At 41.8% G+C, this 15,445-nt stretch overlaps 2 protein-coding genes across 6 annotated transcripts in view; both read left to right on the top strand.

Moving 5' to 3' along the window:
- CLPB (ClpB family mitochondrial disaggregase) overlaps positions 1-10,789 on the top strand; it is a 169,289-nt gene extending 158,500 nt beyond the window's left edge. The window contains exons 17-18 of one of the 4 annotated variants that reach the window (XM_067750221.1): positions 6,390-6,531; positions 10,718-10,789. In XM_067750221.1, coding sequence (XP_067606322.1) covers positions 6,390-6,482 — 93 coding nt within the window. In that variant the 3' untranslated portion in view covers positions 6,483-6,531; positions 10,718-10,789. The other 3 variants (XM_067750218.1, XM_067750222.1, XM_067750219.1) reach the window with 3 other exon arrangements.
- The window catches only part of PHOX2A (paired like homeobox 2A), a 14,117-nt gene continuing 9,447 nt past the window's right edge, over positions 10,776-15,445 (top strand). Inside the window, exons 1-2 of one of the 2 annotated variants that reach the window (XM_067750224.1) lie at positions 10,776-11,920; positions 15,271-15,328. The gene's annotated coding sequence lies outside the window, so the exon portion shown is untranslated. The other variant, XM_067750225.1, reaches the window with a different exon arrangement.

The following is a 15,445-nucleotide window of genomic DNA, read 5'->3' as shown; positions in this document are numbered from 1 at the left end:
TGAATCATGTTGCACACCTGAAACTAACACAATGTTATATGTCAATTAAATCTCAATCAAAAAAAAATCAAGACAGAAATTTTAAAAATTCCACCTTATACCTGGAAAAAAAGAAGCAAGTCTCTAAGTCTAACCCAAACTTAAGAGGAGGGGAATTAAGCTCCACCTTCTAAAACATCAAAGACTTTGTATGCATATTTTTATTTATTTATTTATTTATTTTTGGCTGTGTTGGGTCTTCGTTTCTGTGCGTGGACTTTCTCTAGTTGCGGCGAGCGGGGGCCACTCTTCATCGCGGTGCGTGGGCCTCTCACTGTCGTGGCCTCTCTTGTTGCGTAGCACAAGCTCCAGACGCGCAGGCTCAGTAGTTGTGGCACACGGGCTTAGTTGCTCCGCGGCATGTGGGATCTTCCCAGACCAGGGCTCGAACCTGTGTCCCCTGCATTGGCAGGCAGATTCTCAACCACTGCGCCACCAGGGAAGACCTGTATGCATATTTTTAAACTACTACACACGCCTGGACTTATATTTAGATTCCAAAAACCAAAGATAAAGAGGCAATCTTGAAAGCAGCCAGAGAAAAAAGACATTATACAGAGGAAAAAAGCACACTTCTCACCAGAAACTCTGTAAGCTAGAAGACAGTAGAGTGACATCTTTGAAGTGCTAAAGGAAGAAACTGTCAACTCAGCATTCTAAACCCAATGAAAATGTTTCAAAAATAAAAATTAAGTACTTTTTTAGACAAATACAAGTTGAGAGAATTCATTTTCATCAGACATGCATTACAAGAAATATTACAGAAACTCCTTCAGGATGATGGAATGTGATATCAGAGAGAAACTTGGATCTACATAAAGAAATGTAGATCTCCATAAATGGTTAAAATGAAGACTTTTGTAGGCAAGTCCTGGCCTTGTTTGAACAATAATTCCTACTGCTTTTCACTTTCGCTTGAAAGGACCACACAGCTTTGGAGGCCCAAAGAGAAGGTTGTGCTGATGGGTTCCAAACTGGTAAAGGCATCTTTGATTGGGTAGGATCTCTTCTCTGTGACCCAGGGAACCTTTGGCATGGTCATTATAAAAGCTTCTCTAAGGACTTGAATTCCCTTTGAATGACGGCATCACTGAAATCTTACCCCTTCCAGGAAGTCTCATCAAAGAATTAAAAGATTCAGTAATGGCAGACCCCTAGAAGAAGCAGAAGCAATACAGGAAAACTTCCCCCCAAATCTATGATATCCATAGAGAAAAAAGAGAAAATAATATAGCCATGAAAGAAAAACAAGATCCTTCTTTTAAAAGTAATAACAGAGGGGCTTCCCTGGTGGAGCAGGGGTTAAGAATCTGCCTACCAGTGCAGGGGACATAGGTTCGAGCCCTGGTCCGGGAAGATCCCACATGCTGCGGAGCAACTAAGCCTGTGTGCCACAACTACTGAAGCCCGCGCACTCTAGAGCCCTCGAGCCACAACTACTGAGCCCACGTGCCTAGAGCCCATGCTCCACAACAAGAGAAGCCACCACAATGAGAAGCCTGTGCACCGCAATGAAGAGTAGCCCCCGCTCGCCACAACCAGAGAAAGCCTGCACGCAGCAACGAAGACCCAACGCAGCCAAAGATAAATAAATTAAATAAACTTATATTAAAAAAAAGTAATAACAGAAGAGAATAACTTTTAGAATTTTAAGATATGGTAGTTAATTTTTTTAATCCATAAAATAATTGGAAGATAAACTTGAGAAAATCTCCCAAGAAGTAAAACAAAAAGAAATGAAAAATGTGAGAGACCAGATAAAGTTAGAAAAATCAATTAAGAATGCCCAACATCCACCTAGTAGGGGTTTTTAAAAGAAAGAAGAGGTAACTCCCTGGGTTGTCCAGTGGTTAGGACTCCACGCTTTCACTGCTGAGGGCCCGGGTTCAATCCCTGGTCAGGGAGCTAAGATCCTGCAAGCCATGCAGCCAGAAAAAAAAAAAAAAAGGATTAAGTGAGGCAGAAAATATTATCAAATAATTAGTATAGAAGAAATTTTCCATCGCTAAAGGACATGAATTTTTCAGACTGAAAGGACCCACCAAATGCCCATTGGTTGAAAGCAGATTCCTACCCAGTCATATCATATTGAAATATCAAAACCCTCAGGATGTAAAGAAGATTCTAAAAGCTTCCAAAGGAAAACTAAAGTCATGTACAAAGAATAAGGAGTCATAATGATATCCCTCAAAAGCAACATAGGAAGCTGAAAGAAAATGGTGAAATTATGAGAGAAAATTATTTTTAACCTAGAAATACAAACCTAGCCAAATTATTAATCAAATGTAATGGCCCAATAAATGTGTTCAGATATGCATGGGTCTCAAAAGATATTCCTATCTTGCGCCCATTCTCAGGTAGCTACTTGAGGATGTGCTCCTTTAAAACAAGGAAATAAACCAAGAAAAAGAAAGTCACAGAATTCAATAAATGGGGTATCTGGCCCAATAGATACACAAAGGCATATCCCAGGACAATAGCTCTATAGAGCAACAACTAGTCCAGATTCATGAAGGAGGACAGAAGGTATATTAGTCAGTATTTTCTGTGTAATAAAAGAAAATCTCAAAACCTCGGGAGCTTACAACAATATTTTTCATGTTCGTGGGTCTGCATACGGGCTAGAGTTCAATCAATACAGCTGCACTCAGCTGGACTTGCCTCTAGACTGAGGTTTCAGTTCAGGTCTTCTCCCCATGTTTTCTCGTTCTCCTTGAACCAACAGCTATCCAAGCCATGTCCTTTTCACGGTGGATTGCAGAGGCTCAAGAAGCAAGCCAGATTACACAAGCACATTGAAATCTCTTTTCCTCTCACGTCTGTTAAAATTCTTGAGCCAAAGCAGGTCACAGGGCCATGCTCAACATCAGTGGGACAGGAAAATATACTCCCCCTACTCTAGGGAGAGATACTGCAAAGTCACATGGCAAAAATCAGGGGTGTATAATTCTCTTAACTGGAAAGACGTGAAGCACTGGGAACAATAATCCAATCTACCCCAGAAAGCTCCAGGAAAAAAAATATGGGACTGATAGAAGACTTGATATATCCGACTGTGTGGAAAAGACTATCTCCAAGAATTTTACAGTTCCTTAGGAGAGTGACAGTGATAGAGGCTTAGGAAACTAAGCAAATGAAAAATAGGTAATTATTACTTCTATGAAAATTCATACAAGGAAATTAAGGACTTCCCTGGTGGCACAGTGGTTAAGAATCCGCCTGGCAAGGCAGGGGACACGGGTGCGAGCCCTGGTCCGGGAAGATCCCACATGCCACGGAGCAACTAAGCCCGTGCGCCACAACTACTGAGCCTGCACTCTAGAGCCCATGAGCCACAACTACTGAGCCCACGCACCACAACTACTGAAGCCCTCTCGCCTAGAGCCCGTGTTCTGCAAAAGAGAAGCCACCGCAATGAGAAGCCCGTGCACCGCAAAGAGGAATAGCCCCCACTCGATGCGACTAGAGAAAGCCCACGTGCAAAAACGAAGACCCGGGCTTCCCTGGTGGTGCAGTGGTTGAGAGTCCGCCTGCTGATGCAGGGGACGCGGGTTCGTGCCCCGGTCCGGGAAGATCCCACATGCCGCAGAGCGGCTGGGCCCGTAAGTCATGGCCACTGAGCCTGCGCCTCCGGAGCCTGTGCTCTGCAGCGGGAGAGGCCACAGCAGTGAGAGGCCTGCGTACCACAAAAAAAAAACAAAAAAAAAAACGAAGACCCAACACAGCCAAAAAAAAAAAACTGGAATCTGAAAATCTGAAATCAAGATCCATCACAATCATCGTCAGCCAGGCAATGGTTGTGACATAGATGCAACTGCCATGTGCAAACATGATTGCTATTTCTATTGGCATGACTGGATAACTGCCACTCCTGGAGATTTCAGTCCACAAACCATTTAAGTGTCATTTGAGGAATGAATATAAGTCCAGGTTTTGTCTAAGAAGTTTTCATTTATACTTTCTGGAAAAAACAAGGAAGTGCTAGTATCAAAACTCGCAGAATGAATATCAATGGTTTGGAAGAAAATTCTATTCATGATTGCAGATCAGATCCCTCTTTTTTAAAATGCTGTATCACCAATACTTTTGAAGTTTCAGAGTATGATATTGTGTTTAAATTAATTAAATGTGGGCATTGACATCTTTGAGGCAAAAAATGATTCAAAAATGGGACTCTGAATATAAAGAAGTTTTAGAAATACTTAAACCAACTTATTTGCTTATATTTTTCTTTTTCTGTTTCTTTCTTTTGAATTTTTTGGCCGCTCAGCACTGCATGCGGGATCTTAGCTCTCCAACCAGGGATCGAACCCATGCCCCTTGCAGTGGAAGTGCAGAGTCTTAACCACTGGACAGCCAGGGAAGTCCCTTATATTTTTCTTTTTATTGCTTGCAAGCACCAAAGTATATAATAAATTATACATCTAAAGTATAAAGGATCTATTTCAATAAATATAAAAATGCTAAGGGATAAGAAAGCATTGTGGTTATTTTGGTTATTTTTTTCTTTTTTAGCGGTATACAGAAGTGTGGCTTACAATCAGTGATGTCTTAGATCAATGAAATGTGGAATATTGAGATAATAGAGACACGGCGGGGCCTTGGGTGGTGTGAGTTATAATTATTCATATTAGGATGCCAGGAGTCTAAAATCAGTCAATCAAGAAATCACAGGGTAAACATTATACTGGAAGAACACACTGCCTGAGATTAAATCCCAGCTCTGCCATTTGCTAACAATGTGACTTTACGTAATTACTTGATCCCTCTGTAACTCGATTTTTCTCATCTCTAAAATAGGAATAGAAATAGTGCCTACAATATAAGGTGATTGAGAGGATTAGACAATGCATGCAAAGCACTTAGGATAGAGCCTGACACATTGTAAATGTTACCTAAAATTATGATTTATCTAAATGTATGGAGATAAATACCAAAAGAAACAGCTAGAATGGTTTAGAGAGTAGGTTCTGGGTTCTGAGAATAAAAGTGGGGAGAGAAGAGGACTGATGTTTTTCATTATGTCTTGATTGTTTTTAAATTCTGTACTTTTAATTTGATTTAAAATTTTTCTTTTTTTATTTGTTTCTCTTTGATAAAATAATTATTTAAAATACACACGTAGGGACTTCCCTGGTGGTGCAGTGGTTAAGAATCTACCTGCCAGTGCAGGAGACACAGATTCGAGTCCTGGTCCGGGAAGATCCCACATGCTGCAGAGCAACTAAGCCCGTGCACCACAACTACTGAGCCCGCGTGCCACAACTACTGAAGCCCGCGCGCCTAGAGCCCGTGCTCCACAACAAGAGAAGCCACCACATGAGAAGCCCACGCACCACAATGAAGAGTAGCCCCCACTCGCCACAACTAGAGAAAGCCCACACACAGCAATGAAGACCCGACACAGCCAAAAATTAATTAATTTAAAATAATAATAATAAAATACACATGTTAGTGGGTCATAGACCTAAATGTAAAATGCAAAACTATAAAACTCATAGAAGATAACATAGGAGAAAACTGAGGTGATCTTTGGTTTAGCAATGGCTGTTTGTCTGTTTTTGGCCATGCTGCAGGGCTTGCGGGATCTTAGTTTTCTGACCAGGGATTGAACCTGGGCCACGGCAGTGAAAGTGCCGAGTCCTAACCACTGGACCACCAGGGAACTCCCAAATAGCTCTTTAGATATAACACCAAAAGCAAGATCCATGAAAGAAGAAACAGATAAGTAGGACTTGATTAAAATTAGAAACTTCTGTTCTGCAAAAGACACTGTTAAGAGAATGGAAGAACAAGCCACAGCCTGGGAGAAAATATTTGTGAAACACATATCTGACTAGTATTCAACATACACAAAGAACCCTTAAAACTCAACAATAAAAAAAAAAAACACCTCATTTTAAAATAGGCAAAAGATCTGAACAGCACCTCACCAAAATGATATACAGATATCAAATAAGCACATGAAAAAATGTTCCACATAATATGTTATCAGAGAATTGCAAAGTAAAACGATGAGACACCACTACACACTTACTAGAATGACTAAAATTCCAAACACTGACAACACCAACTCACTAAGACATGCAGGGTACCTGATACTTCCTGCTATTTAGGTTTTATCAGCATTTTGTCATAATCATAGTGGACCAATGTGTTGTCTTATGGGATGCTAAGGTGATCAAAGTCCCTGTGGACTAAATTGTGGCCCAGAGGCAAAGTTAACTTGGTCCTGAAGCAAAATGGTGAAGATGTACTTCTGCCCTTGACAGGTTAAACAAAACTACTTTTGGCCTTCTTTGCTATTGAAATAGAGAAAAAACAGTCACAAGTTAATAACTTTATTATAGGTGGCAGAGGCTCTATTGTTTTGCTCTAGTAAAGAAACCATATCTGGAACAGCAGTACAATTGGAGTCATCACCTGTCTTAACCTTTCAATAATCCACTGTCATTCTCCAAGGCTCTTCTGACTTCATCATGAGCCAGAGAGGTGAGTCAAGTGGGTAAGTAACAGGAATCACCACCTCTGAATTTTCAGGTCTTTGATGGTTACCAAGTCTTGCATTTCCCCCCAATGATGTGTTATTATTTGTTGTTTATAATTTTGATAGGAAGGAAGCCCTAGGGCTTCCACTTAGCCCTTTCAACCATAATAGCTGTATTCCCTGTATTAGACATATTCTGCCAACTGCTTACTATCCCTAGTCTATACACTCTGGAACTAGAGAAATCATGGGGAAAGGGGTTTAAGGACTGGACTGATGTTGAAGTAGATTAGAATCAAGTCAATTTATCACTTGACTCCACTCTGAATGGTGGACCACTGTGCCAACTACAGCCCCAATTAGCATTACAGCCAGTGTCAACAATCCCAGTATCACAGTTATTCTATTCATTTTCCAGGGCTGCCATAACAAAGTACCACAAACTGGGTGACTTAAAACAACAGAAGTTTATTCTCTTGCGGTTCTGGAGAACAGAAGTCCAAAGTCAAAGTGTTGCCACGGCTGGTTCCTTCTGAGGCTTTGAGGGGCATCTATTCCATGCCTCTCTCCTAGCTTCTGGTGGTTACCAGCAGACCTTGGCATTCCTCGCCTTGCAGTTGCATCACTCCAACCTCTGCCTCCATCCTCACATGGTGTTCTCTGTGTGTGTCCAAAATTCCCTCTTCTTATAAGGACATCAGTCATTGGATTAGGACCCACACTAATTCCATATGACCTCATCTTAACTTGATTACATCTGTAAAGAACATATTTCCAAATAAGGTCACCTATTCCAAAGGTACCTGGGTGAGGACTTCAACATATCTTTTTGGGAGACATAATTCAACCCATAATTTACCCTGAGAAATGACTACAGGTCCCATCAGGGAAATCTACAAGGAATATATAGACAGATATTTATATACATCTTCCATAAGTGTACTTGCTTTCACTTCATTCAAGGTACTCGAAATCTGTGAACTAACCCAGGCCTGGAAATTGGGTTAAATATCATAACTATCTTGTCTTAAGTTCACCCTCTGTTCACCAGTTCCAGAGGACTTTGGTTTTACAAATTAGGATATTAGTGAACTACCCATATTCTTTAGTCCCATCTGTAGTGTCTTCCTCCAGCATCACTGGCCTGCAGAAACCAGTTGCTACAGCACTTTCCAAAGATGCCATCACCCTCTCACAAATGTATTTCTCAACACCTTGGTGAAGAGAATGTCATCTGGGCCCTCTCAGGGGGTGGAATTGGGTGTAGATGAATCACACTTATAAACCTAGAAGGAGAGGTTTATAAACCAACATTCTCATCTCCTTAAGTGTTTTAATTATTTCTTCTTCATTATACCAAAGGATTCTCAATTTCATTTAACTTCATCAGTGAATCCAGGTGTCAGTCAACCAACTGAAAAAAAAGGCAATTAAATCTATTATACACCCACCAGGATGGAAAATATTAAAAAGACTGACACTATTTGACTTTCAAGAGTATGTGGAACAACCAGAGTTCACATACGTTATTGGTGAGAGTGTAAAATGGCACAACTACTTTAGGAAAAGCTCTGGCAGTTTCTTAGAAAACTAAATACACATCTACCCTATGACCCAAGAGAAATGAAAACATATAACAACAAAAAAAGTCTTGTACATAAATGTTCATAGCAGCATGATTGATAATAGTCTAAAACTAGAAATAACCCATATGTCCATCAAAAGAGAATGGCTAAGCAAACTGCGGTATTATATTAGTTTGTTATTGCTGTGTAACAAATAACCCCACAACTTAGCAGCTGAAAACAATGTTCATTTCAGCTCACAAGTTTGTATTTCAAAGTCTGGCACAGTTCTCATCTACTCAGAACATGGCTGGACTATCATCTGCTCTGGATCTCAGGGTGTCAGTTGAGCTGCATTCCTTTCTGGGGGCTCTGAGGAAGAATCCACTCTTAGGTTTATTCAGGTTCTTAGCTGACTTCAGATCCTTGTGGCTGTAGGACTGAGGTCCTGTTTTCTTACCGGCTGTCAGCTGGAAATCACTTTCAACTCCTAGAGGTCACCCACATTCTTTGCAATGTGGCCTCTCCATCCAGCAATGAAGAATCATCCTCCTGTTGAGTGTCTCTCATGCTTCACATCTCTCTGACTTCACTGTTTAAGACCTCTTGAACCAAATGTAAACGGTTCATGTCATTAGGTTAGATCCACCCAGATAATCCCCCTTTCTAAAAGTCAAATGTGCGGGACTTCCCTGGTGGCGCTGTGGTTAAGAATCCACCTGCCGAGTCAGGGGATGCGGGTTCAAGCCCTGGTCCGGGAAGTTCCCACATGCCGCGGAGCAACGAAGCCCATGTGCCACAACTACCGAGCCTGCGCTCTAGAGCCTGTGAGCCACAACTACTGAGCCCACGTGCCACAACTACTGAAGCCCGCGCACCTAGAGCCTGTGCTCCGCAACAAGAGAAGCCACCACAATGAGAAGCCCGAGCACCACAATGAAGAGTAGCCCCTGCTCGCTGCAACTAGAGAAAGCCCGTGCCCAGCAACAAAGACCCAGTGCAGCCAAAAAATAATTAAAAAACAGAAAAAAAAAATTTTTTTTAAAGTCAAATGTGCTATATAAGTGGTCCCCAACTTTTTGACACCAGGGACTAGTTTCATGGAAGACAATTTTTCCACGGACTGGAGGCAGGGAGGATGGTTTGGGGATGATTCAAGCGCATTGATTTATTATGGTTTCTGTGCAGTCAAACCTCTCTGCTAATAATAATCTGTATTTGCAGCCGCTCCCCAGCGCTGGCATCACCACCTCAGCTCCACCTCAGATCATCCAGCATTAGATTCTCATAAGGAGTGCACAACCTGGATCCCTCGCATGCACAGTTCACAGTAAGGTTCGCACTCCTATGAGAATCTAATGCCACCGCTGATCTGACAGAAGGCAGAGCTCAGGCAGTAATGCAAGTGATGGGGAGTGGCTGTAAATACAGATGAAACTTCGCTCCCTCACCTGCCTCTCACCTCCTGCTGTGTGGCCCAGTTGCTAACAGGCCACAGACCGGTACCAGTCCGTGGCCTGGGGACTGGGGACCCCTGTGCTATATGACATAACCTAATCATGGAGTGCTATCCCATCGTATTCACAGAATTGGGGATTGTACAGGCCATGTGCACCAGGAAGCAGGAATCTTGGGGGACATCTTAGAATTCTGCCTACACAGGTATATTCATTCAATGAAACACTACTCAGCAATAAAAAGTAGTGAACTATTGATACACACAACATGGATGAATCTCAAAAATATTATGCTGAGTAAAAAAGAAGGCTTACACAAAGAGTACTCAGAGGAATTCAAGAACGGGCAACATTAGTCTGTAGTGGAAAAGAATCAGAAGAGTGGTTGCCTCTGAGGGAGCGGGCTTGGGATTGATTGGGAAGAGGCATGAAAGAACTTTCTGGAGTCATGGTAAGGGGTAGGGTTGCACAGATATATGCATGTGTCAAACTCATTGAATGGTACACTTAGATTTATTCATTTCACTATATGAAAATTTTACCTGAAAAATTAACAATAATTTTCTCTACTTAATGATATGCACACTGAAGTGTTAGGGGCCAAGTGTATGGATGTCTGCAACTTACTGTGAATGCATAAAAAATACAGTCTGAAAAATCTACATGCTCTGTGATTCTATTCTGGAAAAGGCAAAAATATAGAGACAGTATTGGAAAGGGGAGAGGGATTAATAGTTGAAACACAGGGGCAGTGAAACTATTCTGTATGACACTGTAATGGTGAATAAAGACATGTATTTGTCAAAAACTATAGAAACATATAACACAAAGAGTAAACCTTAATGTAAACTATGGACTTTAGTTAATAATAATATATCAATACTGGTTCATTAATAGTAACAGATATACAACACTAATGTAAGATGTTGATAATAGGAGAAACTAGGGTGGGGGAGGGGAGTATATGAGAACTTTCTCTATTATCTGCTCATTTTCTATGTTAATCCAAAATTGTCCTAAATACTAAAATCTATTAATTAAAAAAAAATCTGAAAAAAAATACAATGAATTGACAGAAAAATGCATAGATGGGTGGATATGTGATCAAGTGAATATAGTAAGATGTTAGACTCTAAGAAAAAATAAACTCATCTCTTTTGTACAAAAAGGTGATTAGAACTCCCAGCTCTTAAAATCGGCACGTGGAATCCAGGCTCTCTGGTAAGTGCACTCATATTGGTCATTTCATTCTAATTTTAAATTATGTTCCTCCTCCTTAGTCCTGAACCCTCAGAATCCATTCCCACATATATTTGCCAAATTTTATTGATATAAAAGATTGAAAAATCTTTTAATTCTTTTAGTGAGAAGGCCTTCTTGTGAATTTGAGCTCCTATTTGACCCTGATGCATGTTGGGGTCTGATTTTGATAATGAGTATGGAGACGATTAAGTCAGTGGGATGGGGCATGAGGAGACTTGGCTTCCTCTTGCCACATAATTCCCCATGGGAAGTCTACATATAGTCTTCACACCAGAGGGAAGCAACCCCATTGGACAGGGAGAGGGTGCTATAGTCTCTGGCTATTTTCAGTGGTAGGTTGGGGTTGTAAGAGAGATCACCAATTGCCTGCTGTGGTAGGCAGCTTCTGACATGACTCCCAGAGATCCCTGCCTCCTGATGCTCATGCCCTGTGTAATCCCCTCTCCCTGGGTGTGAGCAGGAAGACATAGTAACTTGCTTCTAAGGAATAGAAATGGCAAAAGTGACAGAATGTCATTTCCAAGGATAGGTTATAAAAGGCTGACTTCAGTCTTGCTGGCATTCTCTCTGGCTCTTCCTACATGCTTGCCCTGATGGAGGGGCCCATTGGCCAAGGGAATGAGGGTAACCACTGGCAAACATCTGACAAGGACTGAGCCTTTCAGACTAACAGCCCTGGAGGAACTGAGTCCTGGCAACAACCATGTGAGTGAGCTTGGGGGAAATCATTCCTTAGTCAAGCCTTCATTTGAGACTGCAGAACTAGCACCTCGATTGCATCCTTGGGCGAGGCCCTTGAAGCAGAAGACTCAGGTTAACCACACCCAGATTTCTTACCCACAGAAACTGTGACTTTATAAGTATGTGGTTTCTTTGGGGTTTTTTTGTTTTGCTTTGCGGTATGCGGGCCTCTCACTGTTGTGGCCTCTCCCGTTGCAGAGCACAGGCTCCGGACGCGCAAGCTCAGCGGCCATGGCTCACGGGCCTAGCCGCTCCGCGGCATGTGGGATCCTCCCGGACCTGGGCACGAACCCATGTCCCATGCATCGGCAGGCGGACTCTCAACCACTGCGCCACCAGGGAAGCCAAGTGTGTGTTGTTTTAAGCTAGTAAGTTTGGGGTAATTTGTTATGCAGCAATGGATAACTAATACACTTGCCTAATATCCATTCTCTCCTTATTCCTCAGCAACAGAGACTCTATTTTATTTGGGATACTTACATGCCCAGCTAAAATCATGCTGTTTCTAATCTCTCATTAAGTCTGATGTGACCATATGACTGAGTTCAGGCAGAAAAGAAGTAAGCAGAAGTGTTGCATGGAACTTCTGGAACGTTCCTTATAGGGAGATATCTCACTGAGAAATGTACCTTTTGTTTTCCTTCTTCCTCATTCTTGCCGCCTAGAAGGTGGATGTGATGACTGGAATTCCTGCAGCCATCTTAGAACATGAAGTAACTTTGAGGTTAGAAATCATACTCTAGGAAACAGAAAGGAAGAAGGAATATGAGTCCCTGATGTGCACTCAGCAGCCATACCAACACTGGACTCCTTACCTCCAGACTTACTTTAAGTGAAGAAGAAATAATCTGTTATCTTGTTTACACTATTGTTATTTTGGATTTTCCCTTATGTGCACCCAAAATAACCCTAACTCGTAGAGGACTCAGGGCTCTCTTAGCCATGCACATCCTCTCATTTATCACCAACCCATGTCCCTCTTCCAAACAATACTCAAACTCTCACACAGGAGCAATCTTTGAGTTTGATTTTTACATTTTTCAATCTCTTTAAGCTTTCCACACCTCCTCACAATCCTTGCATTCCTCATTCTCTTTATACTGATCTCTGACAGTCCCCCAAGTCTGTGCTCTCAATGGACACTTCATTCCAGGTGCCACTAGTAATAAACTGATGAGCTGTTTTGCCCCTGAATGCCACTCCATCTCTGGATTTCCACTAACTCTAGTCCCAACAAAGCCACACAACTATTCCCAGATTCCAACTAGTACCTTGGGAGTTTGATGCCCTCAGCCAATCTAGTACCAATTTCTTTATCAATCAGTCATTAGTTACAAGCAACAGAAACTAACTTCATCTTATTTAAGCAAAATAAAATTTTATGTTAAACATATTACATTTATAAAACATATCTCAGGGGATTGCTGAAATGACTGGAGGACCAAATACAGAGCCACACAACTAGAAACAATGCCCTAAATTAAGCTGCATTGTTGTCTCCATGAGGACAGCCCCATCACCACTGCCCCTTGCACAGCTGGCATGGTTGGCACTGAACCCTCAATGCTGCCCAAAACAAGCTATGTCGGGGCCCTGCTGCACCTAGAACTAGATCTTGCTGTAAAGCCATTTCCCCTGGAGAGAATTCTTATGGTCACTGAGTGCTCACTTCCTTAGCTACAGAGTCATTAGCTTAGGCTGTGATCAAGGTACATGCTTGGCTGAGAATAGGTCAGGTGTCTGCACTCTGGTTTTAAGGGAAGTTCAGAGAGTATCTGGCATCTATTAGGTAGGGAATTCCCCTAACATAGGAAGTGGTTTCAGATGCCAGATGTCAAAAAAAATGCCAACTTTTTCCTACTCTCAGGCCAAGGTGCCAAGAAGGACTGGGAGAATCACACTTCCCTAATTTCTCTAGATCTTCCCAAATATTCCCATTATCACCTGTCAAACAGTCAATGTTTCCTAATCAATGCATTCACTCTAGAATGTGGCAGAGAACTTGGCTATAACCAATCTGCAGATCACATGGCTATCCTCCTGCGGCAGCCTCAGATTGCTGACCGTGGGCAGAGGCTTCCTTACCAGAGTTACAAATTGTCATGCTGTTCCTCATCTGCTTGTCCCCTCTTAAACCCCTTCCCAAGGTTGCCAGATGTGAATTATTTTACCACTTTTCTACTTAATCCTCTGCAGTTACAACCACAGGGCAATGGGGAAAGTTGAGGTCAAGCTCTAAGAGACAACATGCAGTAGTTTTCCCAGTTACTTCATTATCACCTAACAAGGACATCTCATTTCCAGGCTCAGAATGGAGGGATTCTCACTGCATCCCACCCTATATCAACAAGGCCAGTTCCTTTTTTAGGGTCTGCTGTTTGCATCACTGCATACCTTATACCTATTTTTTATTTGAATCTCTTTGTTTGGAAGTGACAGAAATCCAACTTGAAATAGATTAAACATAAAGAAGACTGTATTGGGTAACAAAATTCAATAAAGGGCTGAAGAACTAATTTGCAAAAAGAGTAAGGATGTCTCAGGAATAACTGGAGCTAGGCTCTTAAATTCTAACATAAGTCTCTATATCTTTTGCCTCAGCTTCTTATTGATTCTTTCTTCACTCCAACCACCTTCCTTCTCTTCATGTTGGGGAACATGGCTGCAAACATTTCCTGAGCTTTACATTTATAGTTTTCACCATTCAAAAGAGAATGACTGGTTTCTCAATTCAAATAAGAAAAAAATGATGAGAAAGGGTTTTATTGACCCATCTTCAAACAGGTACCCACACCTGGACCAGTTATGGCTGAGGGTAGGATTATGTTAAGAACAATGGTTCCGTGGGTAGCCATGTTTGGAGGAGGATGTTTGGATGGAGGAGACAGTTCCCAAGAGAAAAGTTGTGCCTGGCTAACCACACTACAGATGTCCATGATGGTGGCCCTGAGGCAAGTCCTTTCTCATGCACAAAAGCTTGAATAAGCTTATCAATGTATGGCATGTTTGGTAGGATCAAACCCTTTTTTTCCCCCTTCCCTTTTTAAAAAAAGAGCCATCTTGTCTCACCTTCTATGTACCATTCTCTTGCCCAGACAACTAAAACATTCTAAGGAGAGCCTCCCCATAAGTTAAGTGCCTATGTGCCCACCAGATTGGAAGATCCTTAAAGAAAGCAACCAGGATTAATTTATCCCCATGTGTCGACTGCCCCATGATTCCATCATAGATCAGACACTCAAGAAATAGTTGTAGAACTGAGTTAAGATCTCTTCTCACTCTTCAGCGATCTCTGAGAACTGAACATTTTAGATGTTTAGGATCCCTGGAAAGGCCTAATGCTAGAAGCTAAAAATAAAAGTGGAAATTAATAGAAGACCGGGTAACTTAAGGTAGTGGTGGGAAGAAAAAAAATAGTCAGTAAGGGTTGTCCCCATAACAGAGAGATGAACAAGAGACTACAGGTTATGATAGACAGGTTGGGAATATACAGTTAATATATTTGCCTCCAACCTTCCCTGGACCCGAAATTATAGCAGGAGAGAAGAGCGATTGGGAAGAACATTGCTGATGGAGTTGGTAGATATATGGGGGTGAAAGGAATTTTAAGGTCCTTAAGCAGGACCAGAAATGTGCTAACTTTTCACTGATAGATAAGCTCCATCCTTTATTAGAAGGTCGACATGGATGTCTAATCAAGCTTGGCTTCTAATCATAGTTGTACAGTGATGACACTGAGGACATTGCTTCAGAGAGTGAGAAGATGCATTTCAAAGGTAAGGAGGCGCCATCACTTTCTGTTCTCCCCCTAGAGAGAGAAGGACTGACAGGAGTGCACTGGGTTAGTAAATCAGCCTGGTGCCCACATTCTGAGCCCTGGAGATCCTTGCTCA

This window comes from Pseudorca crassidens, chromosome 9 (assembly GCF_039906515.1).
Source record: "Pseudorca crassidens isolate mPseCra1 chromosome 9, mPseCra1.hap1, whole genome shotgun sequence".
Taxonomy (NCBI): Eukaryota; Metazoa; Chordata; class Mammalia; order Artiodactyla; family Delphinidae; genus Pseudorca; species Pseudorca crassidens.
This window is presented reverse-complemented; position numbering and strand designations above follow the sequence as displayed.